Here is a 15,637-nt window from a genome sequence, read left to right as displayed (position 1 = left end):
TGCCGACTCCTCCCTCCCCGCCGCTTCTCGCCGCTCCATTGGCCGCCCGCTCTGCCACTCCGGGCGCTCGGCCCCGCCCCGGTGCGGACAAGGGAGGGCGGGGCGGGGCGGGCCCCGGCACGTGGCGGGGGCGGGGCCGGGCGCGGTGCGGCGGGGCCGGGGGGATCTGGCGGGGCAGGGCGGCGGCCCCGGTTTGCCTCTGCCCGGCCCGGCCCGGCCCCACCCCACCCCACCCCGGTGGCTCCCGACAGACCTCCCGGTGCAGCCCCCGACGGGGCACGACCGGCGCCGCCTCTCGTTCCTCGTTTCGTTTTCTCGCACCGGGTTCCCACAAGGACCGGGCTGCCAAACCCCAGCGCCGCGGGGAGCGCACGGGATGCTCCCGTCGTGGGTTCCCCGCCCCTCCCACACCATCCGCACGTTGCCACATTTCGCACAGTAGTTTTCACACGGTTTTGCACACCCAGACCCGGGCGTTGTGTTGGGAGCCCCCCCAGGATCCCATCCCCGGCATCCCGCTACCGGCATCCCGTCCATCCCTGTCACCGCACCTCGGAGCATCCATCCCGGGCATCTCACACACCGCGCTCCCGCTGCGCACGTGGCTGCCAGCAAGGACAGAGCCCGGAGCGTCGAACCCGAGGGGAAAACACCGAACTTTTCCCGTGGTTGTCGTTATGGAGACACGAGCAGACGGGGAACCGCTCGTGATCCCTCTGTCCCCGGCTGGCCCCTGCCCCGAGCCCCCCGTGAGCCCAGCCCTGCACGGAGGAGGAGAACGACAGAAAGGGCGAGCATGGGTGCTGCGGGCGCGGTGACAGACACTGGCACCCCTTCGCAGCTGAGAGCTCCGTGTATTTGCTCCGAACACCCTCTGGATCCCATCAATCCCAAAAATGCTCCCCGGAACCGGGTCCGGCCGGGAAGGAGGAGCCGTAGGTGCGGCTCCGTCCCCGAGCCCGCGGCACTGACGCGTCCCGGGGGAAACAGCGAATCCCGGAATCCCCGGGGCTGGGGGGACCCACGAGGGTCACGGGCGGAGCGCAGACTCGCGGAGCTGCTCTGGCCCGCGGTGGCACCGCCGGCTCCCGCTGCCCGGCGAATCGGGGGCGTTCCGGGAGGTGCAGAGCTGTCCCGGAGCCCTCAAAGCCCTGTCCGAGGCCGGGATGGCGGTGTCCGTGCCCCGGTCCCTCCCGGGCCCCCCTCGGTCCCCACCGGTTCTCCCGCCCCGCCCGCGGACCCGCTGCCATGGCAACCCTGACGTCACGGGGGCGCGCTTTGCGGCAGGGCGCGACGGCTCGGCGCGACACTCGGTGGCGCTTTGCGGCAGTACCGGCGTGCGGAGCCATGGCGGAGGAGGAGGACCCTGCAGCGGCGGCGGCCGGGAGCGGCAGCGAGAGCGAGGAGGGGGTGAGCGGGGAGGGAAGAACGCGACGGGCTTTCCGGGCGGCCTCCACCGCTGGTTCCGGGACTTCGGGCGCTCTCCCTGGCCGGGGTGGGCGCAGCGGAGGACGGCGTGGCCGGGCCGGGGATGTCGGGAATGGGACCCGGCCGGGCGGTGCTGTGGGGGCACCGGGAGCACGTGGGAGCGGGCGCTGGGGCCGCGGCCGCGCTGTGCCGGGTCGGGTCTGTGACTGCGTGTGCCGTGTGGCAGGAGGATGGCGAGCGGCGGCACCGGCAGCTCCTGGAGGCGATCAGCGCCTTGTCCGGACGGAAACGGTGAGTGGGGGGTACGGGCGTCCCGCGGTTCGGCCCCGGGGCTCCTGCAGCCGCCGAGCCGCGAGAGGCTGCACGGGAAGGGGGGCAGTTGGGGCGGTTCTGGGCCCCGGCCCCAAACCCTGCAGAGCACCCGGGGAACACGAGGAACCTTTGGGGTTGTTTTCTGTCCCTCTCTCGCAGGCGGAAGCTGGCGGAGCGCTCGGAGGCGAGCGGGCAGGTGTCCGAGTTCAATGTCACCTGCAAAGGTGAGGCGGGGAGCCGGGCAGGGCTCAGGGAGCCGGGCAGGGCTCGGGGGTCTGGGACAGCGCTGCCCACCGAGAGCCACTGTGGGGGCAGGGACAGCTCCCTTACCTGGCAGTGCCACACCTGTGTGCAGGTGCTGGGGAGAAGCTGGTGCTGTCGGAGCTGCTGCAGCCCATCCATCCCAAATCCACACTGGGCAGCGTGAGGAAGGAGCTGGCCAGAGTGAAGCGGAAGGCGGCGGTGGAGCTGCCACTGAGCAAAGAGGAGGCCAAGAGGGTGAGTGCAGGGAGCCAAGGGGTCTGAGCCCAGCCCCCAGGGCCCCCGTGTCCCTCCCTGATGCCAGCATCACCTTTCTCTGCCCGTCCTGTTCCCCTGCAGGTGGTGAGGGAGGCTGCCTACGTCACCACCTCGAAGGACGTGGGGAAGTGGCAGCAGGTGGTCCTGCAGAACCGGCGTGCAGAGCAGCTGGTGTTCCCCCTGCGGCAGGACATCGCCACCGTCACCCCTCTGGAGAGGGCCACCTCGGCGTGGAAGGTGGCCACGGGGGGGTCACACGGCTGGGGTGGCTCTGGGGGTCATCTGGGGCAGGTTGATGTCTCCTGGCTGTGCTGGGGGCACTGGTGGAGGTGGGGCTGGCACTGGGCACAGGTGCCCGCTGAGCTTGGGAAGGTCAGAAGGGCAGTCTGTGTTCCTCACACGGAGTAGGAGTAAATTCCATCTGGGACAAGTCAGGTGAGGTGTGACCAGAGGATTTGGAGCCTGCTCTGTCCCCTCTTCTCCTTGTAGCCTCTCAGGGCTAGGCATGTGGGAGTGTCCCTTGGCCACAAGTGCTGAGACAGAGGGGATTGGTTTGCCAAATCCTGCATGCCTGGAATCATTCCTTACAAAAGAGGGATGTGATTGGTTTTGACTGCAAGTTGCCGTGGGGTTGTGCTGCTGTAGGAAGCCACTGCCATCCCTGGGAGTTGTCAGATGCCCGGGTGAGGGAGGGGCAGCCCTTGCTGAGCTCCCAACAAACCTGTCACTCACACCAATCTACCCAAAGGTCCCTTTTTGTTTTGGAGGGACGTGGCATTGTGTGGGCTGGAACTCCTACTCCATGCTCCTTGTGTGGGGCCACCTCACAGCACTGCCTGGCAGCTGGGAGGCCATTTCTGTAATGTGGAACGAATTCTGCCTGCCCTCCCCTGACCGCGTGGCTGGGAGAGGGCCCAAGGGCTGTGGTGTGGGACCCAAGAGTGGGGCTGTGATCACCCAGTCCCCAGAGCGGGGACACTTCACTTCCCCTTCTACAGACCTACTTGGGGGCAGTGAGAATGGATGGGGACATCCAGGGGAGCACTTGCAATTCTCCTCATCCTCTTGCCGTGTCTACTGTCCCAACAGGCCCGAACTCCACTGGAGCAGGAGATCTTTGGGTTGCTCCACAAGACACAGCAGCCCATCACAGACCCACTGCTGACAGCAGAGGAGGTGGCCTCACTGCAGGCCATGAGCTTGGAGGAGGTGAGGATTCACCCCGCTGGGCCCTGGCTCGGGGGGCTTCTTCCTTAGCCCCATCCCTCACCCCGTGCTCCTGGTGCTCACCCCGTGCTCCCGGTGCTCACCCCGTGCTCCCGGTGCTCACCCCGTGCTCCTGGTGCTCACCCCGTGCTCCCGGTGCTCACCCCGTGCTCCCGGTGCTCACCCCGTGCTCCCGGTGCTCACCCCGTGCTCCCGGTGCTCACCCCGTGCTCCCGGTGCTCCGTGGCAGGCGCGGCGCCGGCGGGCAGAGCTGCAGAAGGCCCGGGCAGTGCAGTCCTACTACGAGGCCAAGGCTCGGCGAGCGAAGCGGATCAAGAGCAAGAAGTGAGGCTGATGCTGTGCTGGGAGGGCTGGGCACGCTGGGAGGGCTGGACCTGCCTTCCCCGTGGCCTGCCCAAGCCCTGAGCCCCTCCCTGCCCCAGGTACCACCGCGTGCTCAAGAAGAGCCGGAGGCGCCAGGCCCTGAAAGAGTTCGAGCAGCTGCACAAATCGGACCCTGAGGCCGCCTTGGCACGGCTGGAGGAGCTGGAGCAGCTCAGGATGCAGGTGCTGCCTTGGCACCCCTGCCCACCCCTCGGGAGGGCCCTGCTCCTTGGGGAGCTCTGTGTGTGATGCTTCTCCTCCCCCAGGAGCGGATGAGCCTGAAGCACCAGAACAAGGGAAAATGGGCCCGATCCAGAGCCATTATGGCTAAGTATGACCTCGAGGTGAGATGGAGCCACAGAAGGGTTTGGTGGCTCGGGGCCTTAACGCTCATCCAGTTCTACCACCCTGCCACGGGCAGGGACACTTTCCACTAGACCAAGTTGCTCCTAGCCCTGGCCAACCTGGCCTTGAACATTTCTGGGGTTGGGGCGGCCACAGCTTCTCTGGGCAATCTCTGCCAGGGCCTCTTCTCCCTCCCAGGGAAGAATTTCTTCCTGATGTCCCATCCGTCCCTGCCTTCTGTCTTCAACCATTCCCCCTTGTCCCGTCCCTCCAAGCCATGCTATAAATGCTCTCTATCTTTTATAATTCGTTTATCCATTGGAATGCCATGGCAGTGCTGCTTGGGGAAGGGGGGAGGCTGAGGTGGGCAGGGAAGGTTGGCAGTGTTGTCTGTGCCCTGTGTTAGAGCCTCTCGGTGCCCCCCAGGCCCGCAAGGCCATGCAGGAGCAGCTGGCCAGGAACAAGGAGCTGATGCAGAAAGTGCAGGTGGAGCCGCCCGAGGAGGAGCCCTGTGAGCTGCCCGAGGGGGACACCACGGCCTTGCCCGTGCCCACCGGGGCCAGCGGGGCTAATCCCTGGATGCTGGGCAAGCCCAGTGGCCCAGCCCTGGAGCCCGAGGCACAGGAGGGTCCAACAGATGACACAGTGCCTGGTGCTGTGGAGAACAAGGATGAGATGGAGGAGGAGGAGGAGGAGGAGCTGTCTGAGGAAGAGGCTCTGCTGCAAGACTTCGAGCAGAAGCGACGGGAGCGGACAGGGAACCCCAAGGGGCACAGGGAGGAGCATGGTGAGGAGCATGACACCCTGAGCTGGGTGGGCTGGCAATGCCGGGGGGCTGGACTAAGGAAGGGGAATCTGGGGACAGTTTTTGGCTAGTTTCACACAGCTGTCCTTACTCTCTGCCCTGTGGAGTGACCATTTCTACCTTCAACATGTAGGTGCTGACGAGACTGAGGCCGGTGCTGAGCAGCCCAGGGACAGCCCAGTGCCCCCAGTCTGTGCTGAGGATCTGGGGGCCAACCCAGTGCCGCCAGCCTGTGCTGATGAGCTGGAGGACAGCCCAGTCTCCCCAGCCTGTGCTGAGGATCTGGGGGACAGCTCAGTGCCCCTAGTCTGTGCTGATGAGCTGGAGGACAGCCCAGTCTCCCCAGCCTGTGCTGAGGATCTGGGGGACAGCCCAGTGCCCCCAGTCTGTGCTGAGGAGCTGGTGAGCCCAGGGCCAGAGCCGCCCCCTCAGGCTCAGGAGCAGCTCCTGCTCTCAGAGCAGCTGCACCGTGTGCGGACCATGGAGGATATGGAGAATCTGGCCAAGGAGGAGCTGGTGGAAGAGCAGGAGAAGCTGGTAGCCCCAAGAGCAGGGAAGCGAGCAAAGCAGCAGCAGGAAGGCAGAGCTGGGGACAGACACACCAAGAAAACACCAGCCAAGAGGAAGATGATCAGCCTGGAGGCTTTGCTGGATGGCAAGCCCCACGAGATGGACTGCCCCAGCCTGCCTGTGGTCCTGGAGGAGGAGGTGAGCAGAGCAGGCCTCCCTCGTGCTCCCCAGTACCCAAAACACCCATCCAGTAATGCCTGGTAACTTTTACCCCCTTTCCCACTCTGCCCAGTACCCACAAACCCTCTCCCAGTGCCTCCCAACTTGTCCCAGTCTCTCCCAATAACCCTTAACCCGCCGTCCCCTGTCCCTGTGCAGGAGGGTGGCGTGGAGCAGCGCGGGATGATCACGGAGGCCTTTGCTGGGGATGACGTGGTCGCCGATTTCCGCCGGGAGAAGCGCAAGGCGGAGGAGGCGGCGAAGCCACAGCCGGTGAACCTGGTGCTGCCGGGCTGGGGCGAGTGGGGCGGCACGGGGCTGAAACCCAGCACCAGGAAGGTCAAGAGGTGAGTGGGGGAGAGCTCAGGGATGTGCCCAGCCCCGTGCCAGCCCTGACCCCTCACTGCCCACAGGTTCCTGATCAAGCCGCCGCCAGCGCCTCCGCGGAAGGACCGGCACCTGCCCCACGTCATCCTGAGCGAGAACCGCAACATCCACGCAGCAGCACATCAGGTGGGGCACCCCTGGTCTCCACGGGAGCTCTGGCACCTGGGCAAGCCTGTGGCATTCCTGTGATCCCTTCCCAAAACGTCCTCAATCCCTGCCTGTAATCCCTGCCCAATGCTTGGCTTCCAGCTTAAACAGCTTGGAAATGAAGGGGGAGGCATGTACAGGGCTGCTCCCTTGGTGGTCATGGTTGTTCCAGCCCTCTTGGGCTCTGCTGGCAGCAGAGTGTGAGTGGACAAGTGGGAAGCAGTGGGCATTGGGGGCAGCATGGGCCGGAAAAGCTGGGCTGGGTGGCTCGGGGCCATTACCCCTATGGTGTCCCCACAGGTCAGCGAGCTGCCCTTCCCCTTCGAGCGGCACCAGCAGTTCGAGCAGAGCTTGCGGACGCCCGTGGGCCCCACGTGGAACACTCAGCGCGCCTTCCAGAAGCTCACAGCCCCTCGAGTCATCACCCGCGCCGGCCACATCATCCAGCCCATCTCGGCCGAGGATGTCCCCGACACAGCCCCTGGCAGCGGGGCCAGGCTCGGGGGGGAGGCCATGCCCGAGAGGAAGGCTGAGCCTGGGAGGAAGGCTGTGCTCAGGGGAAAGGCTGTGCCCAAGGGGAAGGCTGTGCCCAAGGGGAAAGCTGTGGGGGGAAAGGCTGTGCCCAAGGGGAAGGCTGTGTCCAAGGGGAAAGCTGTGGGGGGAAAGGCTGTGCCCAAGGGGAAAGCTGCAGGGGGAAAGGCTGTTCCTGGGGAGAAGGCACAGCCCCAGCGCCACAGAGCGAGGTAGCTCTGTGTGGTAGCTCTGTGCCTGCAGCCTGGGGACTTGAACTGGAGCAAGCAGAGGAACCAGGAAGAGCTCCTGGTTCTGTCCAGTTCCTTCTACCTCTTTCTCTGCAATAAAACCCAGGGCTGCCCTTCCTGTGCTGTCTGCATGGCTACCTTGGCAGTGTCCGGGGCTAGGTTGGGCCAGTGCCCTCCATCCTGTCCTCGGGGTCCGTGCAGGGTTGGGTGCTTTGGCTGAGTTGAAGGTGAGAGCTTGGTCAAGAGCTCATAGTGGGGCACGTTCTGGGAGCATGGTGAGGGACTGCACTAGGTGCCAACATCCTGTCCTGTGCCTTTGTGGTTTATATCCCCGTTTTTGTACCTACGTAGATTTTTAAATCTTGTCCAAAGGAGCTTTCTCCCCACCTTTTCATGCTGAGCCTGGCCTTGGGGGTGTTTCTCAGGTCCACCTGCACTCCCAAAGTACCTGCTCAGCCCTAATAAACCTGTTCACCTGGAAATGGCTCTGTCAGGTGCTGCTGCTGCTGCTCTGCACGTGCTGGGAGCACGGGCAGCCCCCACTCCCGCTGCCCACCCCCAAGCCCCTGCTCCGTGCCCAGCCACCCCTCGGAGTGTGACAGTGAAGCGCCTCAGGGGATGGTTGGTACATCCAGCACAAGTGGAGGGATGTGCCCGAGCCCTGGGGACTGCGCAGGGATCCCTGCAGGCCTCTCCCCCCGCTTACAACGAGGGCTGTGCTTAGCGCCAGTTGGAGAAACACTTCCCGGCCCCAGCGCAGGAGCCGGAGCCGCTGCTGATCCCAGGAAATGTGTCCCTCGTGTCAAGGACGCCTCCTCCCACCTTGGCACCGCAGTCAGCCCCGGGCACGGCGTGTCCCCAGGCAGGGCTGCCCTTGTCCCTCGGAGCCGGGTCAGAGCAGGAACCGGGGGTCGTTCTGTGGGGCCGGGACTCCCCCGTGCTGACCGCGGGTGCTCCGTGACCGCCGCGGGGCTCCGGGCGCTGCCTCTCCCCGGGGGCTGACCTGGGGCTGGGGGCGCTCGGTGTCGCGGCTTTGCCGGGGACCCACCCCGAGTGTCCCTGGACCCTGCACACCCGGGGCGACAGGGTCAGAGGGCGCTGGCCCGTGATGGTGCCACGGTTGTGTTGCTTGGGGAGAAAAAAAAAAAAAAAAAAAAAAAAAAGGAAAGGAAGCGGAGAGCATTTCCGTGCCGTGACGCCGAGCCCCTCGCGAGCCTGGTGGCCCCAGCACAGCCCGTGTCCCTCTGCCATGGGAAACCTTCGCCCCGGGGATGTCGTGAAGGGCAGAGGGGGTTTGTTTATTTTAGTAAAAGGTGAAGCGCCCTGAGCAGGGGGAGGCAGCGTTCCCTGCCAGCCCCTCCACCTGCCCGCAGCCCCCCAGAGCCCCCCCAGCCCCCGGCGACAGAGGCCGGGAGATCCCTGCGGCACCGCTGTCCCTGTCCCTCTTGCAGGGGCCCTCCCTCGCCTGCCCCGGCCAATGGCTCTGCCTTCGTCCTCCCCAGCCCGGACAGTGTTTGGCTGGACACCATGGGCTGTCCCAGCAGCCAGCCCAACTCCTCAGCTCCAGCCCCGGGATGCTCGGGGTACCCGGGCTGGGAACGGTGCGGGGGGGCGGTCACAGCAGAGCTGGTTCGGGGTGCGGGATTCAGGGTTCGGGATGCGGGATCCTGTCCTGCTGTTTGCCTCTCTGCAGGGAGGAGGAACCTCCACACGCCTTCAGCCCACGGCCAAGGGTGCTGCTGCTGTGCGTGGCGTCCCCTGTGTCCCTGAGGAGCGGAGCACTGCCCTGCCCCAGCCTGAACTGGGACGTCCCCAGCTCCGATGTGATGCTCCCTCCAGGGCCGGGAGGATGGTGGCACCCGGGCAGTCCCCAGGTGAAGATCCTGCAGAGGAGAGAGGCCGGCAGGTGTAACAGCAGCTCAGAGCTGGAGCAAGCGGGTCTGCATTGGGTTACCAGAACCTGCCGAGGTGCAGATCCCTGCGTGGATCCCTCTCACAGAGCTGGTGGGTCTGGCAGCCCTAGTGTGGGTGATGCTCAGCGTGGGAGGGAACAGTTGTAGCCACACATCTGGATCTGCCTCATCCTGTGAGGAACGGCAGCACTGGACTGGACTGGCTTGAACTGGGGCTTCCAGTATCCAGAGATGCTTCAAAAATAAACGAGGACAGCATTAGCATGAGCTGCTGGGTTGAGTAGGAGGGACCCTGGTGCGGGGAGACCACGGGTGCTGACATCCCGGCCCCTCCGGGCTCCTGCTACAGCACAGGCTCCTCTGGAGCCCCCACATCGAGGCAGCGCTTGTCCGCCTGACCTCTCTGCAGAAATGGATTTACTGGGCAGGGGAGCTCGGGATTTTTCAATTAATAACCCACTTCGGGTCGGCCGCAGGAAAGGGAGATGCCAGGGATGCCCCTGGGGAAGGGGGGCGAGAGTCCTTTGCGAGGGGACAGAAACGGGCCGGGGAACCCGGCACGGCTGCGGGCTGGGGTGGCTCCCTGCGGGGACTTCCCCGGCCTGATGGTCGCTGTCCCCGTGACAGCAGGGCCGGCCGTGGCTGCCACACGGGCTGCGAGCCGAGGAGAGCCTGGACAAAGCCCTGTTGTCGCCGGCCACCGCGTTGGGCAGGGGAGCCCCGGCGCGGCGGTGCGAGCACGGAGCCCTCCCTCGGCCGCGTCCCCCGAGAGCCGCGGGCGGCTGCGGTTGCTCTTACTGGCCTACTTTCCGGGCTACGTCAAAGCCGGGCTTACGGAGCCGGGAGCCGCGGCGAGGGCGGCCGAGCTGCTCCCGGTGCCAGCGGGGAGCGGGGGCTAATCCGGGCCCGGGGCAGCCCAGCCCGGCTGGCACACGGGCGGTGGGCAGCGGGGCAGGGCTGGGGACGGGCACGGCCACCGCCAGCTCCCCCGGGACAGGGACCCACCGAGCAAGGGCCGCTCCAGCGCCCGGGAGCTGCCGGTGCAGCCCGGCTCCTGCACCCGGCGTCCCGGGAGGCCAGTGGGAGCGGGATGGAGTAAAAGGCGGATTTAAAATCAACAAACAAAAGGCTTTTGGTCGCTGGTTTTTTTGGGGGTTGAGGGGGTTTTTTTTGTTGTTTCTTTTTTGTTATCTTTTTTTAATGCAGGCTATAAATAACCCGTAAAATATTTCGTCTGGGCTGTTTCTGCAGCTGAAATCTTGTCCCTCTGGCTTCCCAAGCTCAGGATGTGAGTGCGAGCACTAGGGCTGTCATGGAGCACCCCTGGATCTCTGGGCTGGGTCCCTGGAGTCCTGTACCTTTGCTCATTGGGATCGGGGAATTTCCGTGTCACTGAAAACCTCCAGCCCCCACGGGCTGGAAACGGTGCTCCCCAGAATGGCCTGAGCTCCATTCCCCGGGGAGAGAGAGGGGCTGAGCATCAACCCCCGACCGGACGGAGGCAGAGGCTCAGCCTGGCACAGTGCGGGACGAACAGGGCAGCGGAGGCGAGTCTGGGCTTGGAATGGCAGGCTCAGAAATGCTCTCCCCAACCTGTCCCGTGCCAGGGACAGGGGGGGTCCCTGCTCCCCGAGTCTCTCAGCCTCCATCGCCCCTCACGGCTGACACCCCGCTCCTCCCGCCGCGGTACCCGGTGCCCGGCGCATCCCGGCCGCATCCGGGCGCCGCAGCGGTTTCCGTGGAGATGGCATCTCCCAAGCCCGCACCGCCCGAGCCGGGGGTTTCCATGGAGATGCCGTATCCAGCACGGCACAACCTGAGCCGGAGATTCTGCCGAGATGCTGTAGTCGGGACCCCCGCCCCGCAGCGGGGCCATTCCCGGGGACGGGAGTGGCCGGGGCCCTCCGCGGCTCGGGGGTGCCTGTGGTGTCACCCACCGCTCCTCACAGCTCGGTGGCAGCGCTGGGACACCGATACCTGCGGCTCTGAACATCCTGGGGGAGCTGTGGCCAGCCCTGCCACCCTCCAGAGCGGGAAACCCCTCCCGGGGTTGTGTTGTCACATTCAGGGTCTCCGAGAGATGGCGGGTCCCTGCCCGTACCCAGCTGCCTGGAGAGGAAAGGGGGAAATCCCCGTGTCCCCCGATGACTGTGTCCCAGCTGCCACGCTGCAGCTCCCACAGTGACACGTCAGGGTGGGATGTCGGTGACACCAGGTGGGAAGCAGGCACCGTGCTGCACTCCTGCACCGGGGGATCAGGTACCCAGCCCCAAACAGCAGCATCCCAGAGCTGGGGGACACCAGGTGGAGTTCCAGCACAGCCAGCACGTCAAAAACCTCCCGGGGGGGACATGACGGGCCCCAAAGGGCAGGACTGAGGCCAAGCCAAGGGTGAGCAGAGGCAGATGTGCTCCTGGCAGGCAGCTGTGTGGACGTGTGCCCTGGCCAGTGTTAGCACAGCAGCTTCGTTTGAGCACAGCTGCCGCAGAGGTGGCACCTTCCGTTCTGCACACGGCAGAGCTCTGGCAAACCCCAAGCTCCGGCTGCAGAGACAGGAGGGAGAAGCACGGGAACGCCCCTGGGACAAATGCTGGGACACGATCCTGCCCGCTAGGTGTCTGTGGGAGATCTGGGGTTCAGCCCCCATGTCCCTCCTTGCCTCAGCCCCCTCCATGCTCCTGCTCCACCTCTGCTCCCAACTGGACCTTCCTTGGCCACCCTTGCCCAAGCCTGGGCCATCTGGAGCCTCCATGGGGGCTTCTCAGCTGGCAGAGCAGCAGCAGCCGGGAGCCCGGGGGTGATGCCTGAGGCTGGGCATTGCTGGCCATTCCAGCCTCCAGCTCCTGGGGGGCCTCAAGCCCCCACACAGCCTGGCTACTGCCAGGACTGCCAGCAGCACTTCCAGCGTCCCCAGGCACAGGCTGTCAGATGCAGCACTGCCGTCAGAGCCCAGCTCTTTGTCTGCTGTTATAATTAGGAGCCCCCGGTGGCTACCGAGGCAGGACCTGGGAAGCTCAGGGCTGGGGGACAGGCACTAAAGGAGCTGGAATCTGGCATGGCAGCCTGGGAGCAGGGCAAGGCCCGTTCTGCCCACAGCCAGCTACTCTCCAGAGCCTCGTGCTGTGTTGAGAAGGGCTGGAGTGTGGCCAGGGCTCCGTGTGGGCACCCCCCTCACCCCTTCAGGGCTCCTCACCTGCTTTCTGGGGATCTCCTGGCACCCCAGCCTCTGCTCACCCACTGTATCCTCCTCCCCTCCATCACTCTGCCCTTGCCCTGGCTGCCAGCTCTTCCCTTGGCTCCCAGGCACAATGTGGTTCCTTATCCTGGTGATCCCACATTCCCACCCGTCAGTGGTGCCCTCCCAGCCCAGGGCTTCTCCTGGGATGTGGAGGAGGAGGAGGAGGAGGAGGAGGGCAGCAGAGACAGCGTGTGCCTGCTAGCTCCTGTCTGTGCTGCTCACCAGGGGCAATGCACGTTTCTCCAGCCAGCAAGGAGGCCTGGAGTGGGTAAGGAGGAAGAGGCTAATCCCAAACTCCCTTGGATGGTCCAAGAGGAAGTCACCCAAAATCTCAACCCATGAAATTCCCTTCCCGAGGCAGAAGCAGCCTTGTTTTGGCCCCAGCAGCTGGGTTCAAAATGTCAGCCTCTGAGCTCATGACAGATCCAGTTTCTCACGCAGGAGGTGGGACTGTCCCATGTCCCTCCTGAGTGCGTGTCCCTTGGGAGCAGGGGGAAGAGGGGCTGCTCAGCAGGACAGCAGGACAGCAGGACAGCAGGACAGCAGGACAGCAGCCTGGCCTGTCATGTGCCCTGCAGGACTCATGGCCTCCCTGCCCACCATTCCCTGTCCCCAGCTGCCAGCAGGGAGGAAGAGGCAGCCACTCTGATGTTGTCACCTTCTCTCTGCACTGCCACCCAGGCCTTCAGTGTTTGTTGTCGGAGTGGGGACAGCCCATGGGATGCGGGAGGACGAGGGCTGCAGTGAGAGGTGACATCTCTCCACAGTGTCACTGCACCAGCCAAACCCAGGGGAGACCTGCCCACCTCGGAGGGAGCAGCAGAAAAGTCCCAAGAGACCCAGTGAGAAACCTCCAGACCCCGCAGAAATGGACACCTCGTTCCCCCCAGTGGGACACCCATTCCCCGGCTCCTCAGCCACAACTTCCCAGTGGAAGCTGAGGTGTCCAGGGCAGAACCAGCCCTGGACATGGAGGTGACATGGAGCACATGAGGCATCACCTCATCCCTCTTCTTCTGGTGCCAGGAACTACAAGCCACCTTTGCTGCCACCAGAGGAGAAGGCTCCATGATCCCAGCTCATGCAGAGACACCTGCCAGCCTGGCTGCTCGACCATGGCTGGCACCGACGTGATTCCAGAAGGGTCAGGGTCTCCCCAGAGCAGCCTGGCAGGAGCAGGGTGTGCCATGCCCAGCTGGGTGCGTTAGCCAACACGTTCTGGTTTCTGGTCAGGGAGGGGGCAATGATGTGGATTCTGCCCAAAAAAAAAAACCCAGCAGGGAGAGGATAAATAAATTTTAAAAGGACACAAAATGGAGCAGTAATGACAAAAGCAGCAGCCACAGTACTGCAGGCCAGGTCAGAGCTGAGTGCTCAGGCCCTGGTGGCCCGGGGGACCAGAGCAGGCAGGGACACACAGGTCAGGGGCTGCCCTGAGCACCGAGAGGGCTCACGGGTGCCCTTGGACCTGCGGAGCTCGGCAGGAGTCCCGCTGCCCAGGAAGGAGGTGTGGGGGAAATGCTGAGGCGAGCCCACAGCTGGGGGGTCCTGGAGGACGTGTCCCCAGGATGGAGGCGAGGTGGAGGAGCCCCCAGCTCCCCCTGCAGCACAGGCCCAGCTTGATTCCCTTGAGGAATTACCAGTGAGGGTTCCTTATCGTATTTTCACTGCGACAGATCATTCCCATTGGCGTTTCTTCAAGTCAGTCCATGACTGGTACCTGATTAGCTCCACTCCCTGATGGAAAATGCCCCTTATTCCCCAGACTTCCCCATTTCCCTGGAACATGAGAGCTGCAGAATTTTTCACCACCACCACCTTTTAAAGTCCTTTGGTGCAAATTATCGCATCTTAAAGATTTTAAAGGTTCTAATTGAATGGGGCAGGAGCAGTGGCGTGTTGGAGGATGCGATGGTAGGATGCAGAGCTCTCCCAGTCAGCACCATGCAACCCTGGGTGTGATTCCTGCAGGGACGGGGTGAGGCAGCTGCAGCATGAGGGTGTTACTCAAACTGTCTGTTTTTAATTGCACCAGGATGCAAATAAGGCAGGTCTTTATGAACCTGGGGGTCATGTGCCTGTCTCAGGCTGTGCCAGCCTGGCTTTCTGACCATCACCCAGCCTGAAATGCCTCTTGGAGCACCTCTTTTACCCACAGTCTAGCTGGAGGCAACAGTGGGAAAAGGTTCAATAAAATGCGGAGAAGTGGAGTAATTCCCCTGTGCAGGAAGAGCTTCCTCCCTCACGGCCTTCCTCGGTGGAGCCCTGGCTCTCTACCTTCCCACGGTTCTGGCAGCCCCGTGTTTCACCCTGCCACCCCTCACAGCTCTGTCTACAATTCCCGAATCTCACTCCCCGCAAGCTCAGCACTCTTCTGCCCACAGACCCCTGCCCCAAACCGCTCTCCAAGCCCCCACACCCCCAAAAGGGGGACGGGCCGTCTCCCGCCCGGGGCTGCTGTGGCCTTTTCTGCAAAACACAGAGCTCGATCTCTGTGTAAGATGTTTTTTCCTCTCCTAAGGCACTGAAAAGGTTTGGGGCTGAGGCTGCAGAGGACTCTCCCGGCAGGTGACACCAGGGTGTGGCTGCCAAGCCAGAAGTGCCATCCGGGGGTGGCCACACCCTGGAGCCCGTGCCCACCTCCCGGAGGCCCCGGCCATGGCAGCGCTGAACTAAAAAGAGACTTCGCCATCGGATGGACCAAACCGGAGGAGCAAACGCGTCCTGCAGGGGTGAGGGCAGCACGGACCCCACGGAGATCACCAAGGGAGTCCACGGGGGTCCGAGCAGCACTCCACGGGCGCGGGACGGTGACACCCGCCAGCCCCCCCGGGGCCCACTCGGGATCGCGGGCCGCGGTCAGGGCAGCACCGCCCCGTTCCGAGCCCATCCCGCAGCCCTGCGGGGCCCGGCCCCGGGGAGCCCCCGGCCCCTGCCGCTCCACGCCGGAGCGCGGTGTCACCGCACGGGGACCGGGGACACCGTGGCGGCATCGCGCCCCCCGGCCGCCTCGGGACCAGCCGCTCCTGCCCGTCCCCGTGCAGCCCCCGCGCCGCGGCCGGGGGGGGGGGGGGGCGAACCGGGTCCCGCCCTCCCCTCCGGGTCGTGCAGGAGCGGGGACCCCCGCGGCCCCCCCCAGCTGCCGGTACGCGGGGGCCGGGCGGAGGGGCCGGGGCGAGGGGCCGCGGCAGAGCAGCGGGCACGGGGCGGTGCTGCGCGGGGCCCGGCACAGCCCGGGGCGGCGTGGCCGGGCAGGGCCGGGCCGGGCAGCCGGTGCCCGCACGGCGGGGCCGCGCCAGGGCGCTGCGAGGCCGCCGGTCTCCGAGGCCCGTGCGAGCGCCGGGGGCGGCGCGGCCCCGGGCCGGGCGAGGCTGTCAGCGCCGGGGCGGTGCGGGACGGTGCGGAGCGGGCCTGGCCGGGCACCACGGGGGGTGCGGCGGCCTCCGGGCCTGCGGGCCCCGGT

General features: G+C 65.2%; 1 protein-coding gene across 2 annotated transcripts; it reads left to right on the top strand.

Annotated features, from left to right (window-relative positions):
- The first annotated feature begins 1,248 nt into the window (after nucleotides 1-1,248).
- UTP14A (UTP14A small subunit processome component) lies at nucleotides 1,249-7,505 on the top strand. 2 transcript variants are annotated; one of them, XM_088173343.1, is made up of 15 exons: nucleotides 1,249-1,410; nucleotides 1,655-1,719; nucleotides 1,900-1,964; nucleotides 2,096-2,238; nucleotides 2,341-2,496; nucleotides 3,349-3,468; nucleotides 3,716-3,810; nucleotides 3,909-4,032; nucleotides 4,116-4,193; nucleotides 4,621-4,981; nucleotides 5,133-5,707; nucleotides 5,888-6,075; nucleotides 6,142-6,241; nucleotides 6,563-6,877; nucleotides 6,929-7,505. In XM_088173343.1, exons 1-15 carry the CDS (start codon nucleotides 1,249-1,251, stop codon nucleotides 7,007-7,009), a joined length of 2,628 nt encoding a protein of 875 aa, XP_088029469.1. In that variant the 3' UTR covers nucleotides 7,010-7,505. The 2 variants fall into 2 exon arrangements, with proteins under 2 accessions (XP_088029469.1, XP_014746487.2); XM_014891001.2 differs by having other exon boundaries at nucleotides 6,563-7,505.
- Nucleotides 7,506-15,637: the final 8,132 nt, after the last annotated feature.

The sequence above is a fragment of the Sturnus vulgaris genome, chromosome 14 (assembly GCF_052056855.1).
Source record: "Sturnus vulgaris isolate bStuVul1 chromosome 14, bStuVul1.hap1, whole genome shotgun sequence".
NCBI lineage: Eukaryota > Metazoa > Chordata > Aves > Passeriformes > Sturnidae > Sturnus > Sturnus vulgaris.
The sequence above is the reverse complement of the archived record's forward strand: the minus strand, read 5'-3'. Positions and strand labels throughout refer to the sequence as shown.

Excerpts from the sequence above, each read along its gene's own strand:
- UTP14A (XM_014891001.2), top strand. The coding sequence starts at position 1,249 with ATGGCAACCCTGACGTCACGGGGGCGCGCTTTGCGGCAGGGCGCGACG. Across the intron at positions 1,720-1,899 it reads GCCTTGTCCGGACGGAAACG|GCGGAAGCTGGCGGAGCGCT; the intron begins GTGAGTGGGGGG and ends CCTCTCTCGCAG. Across the intron at positions 6,242-6,562 it reads TCCACGCAGCAGCACATCAG|GTCAGCGAGCTGCCCTTCCC; the intron begins GTGGGGCACCCC and ends GTGTCCCCACAG.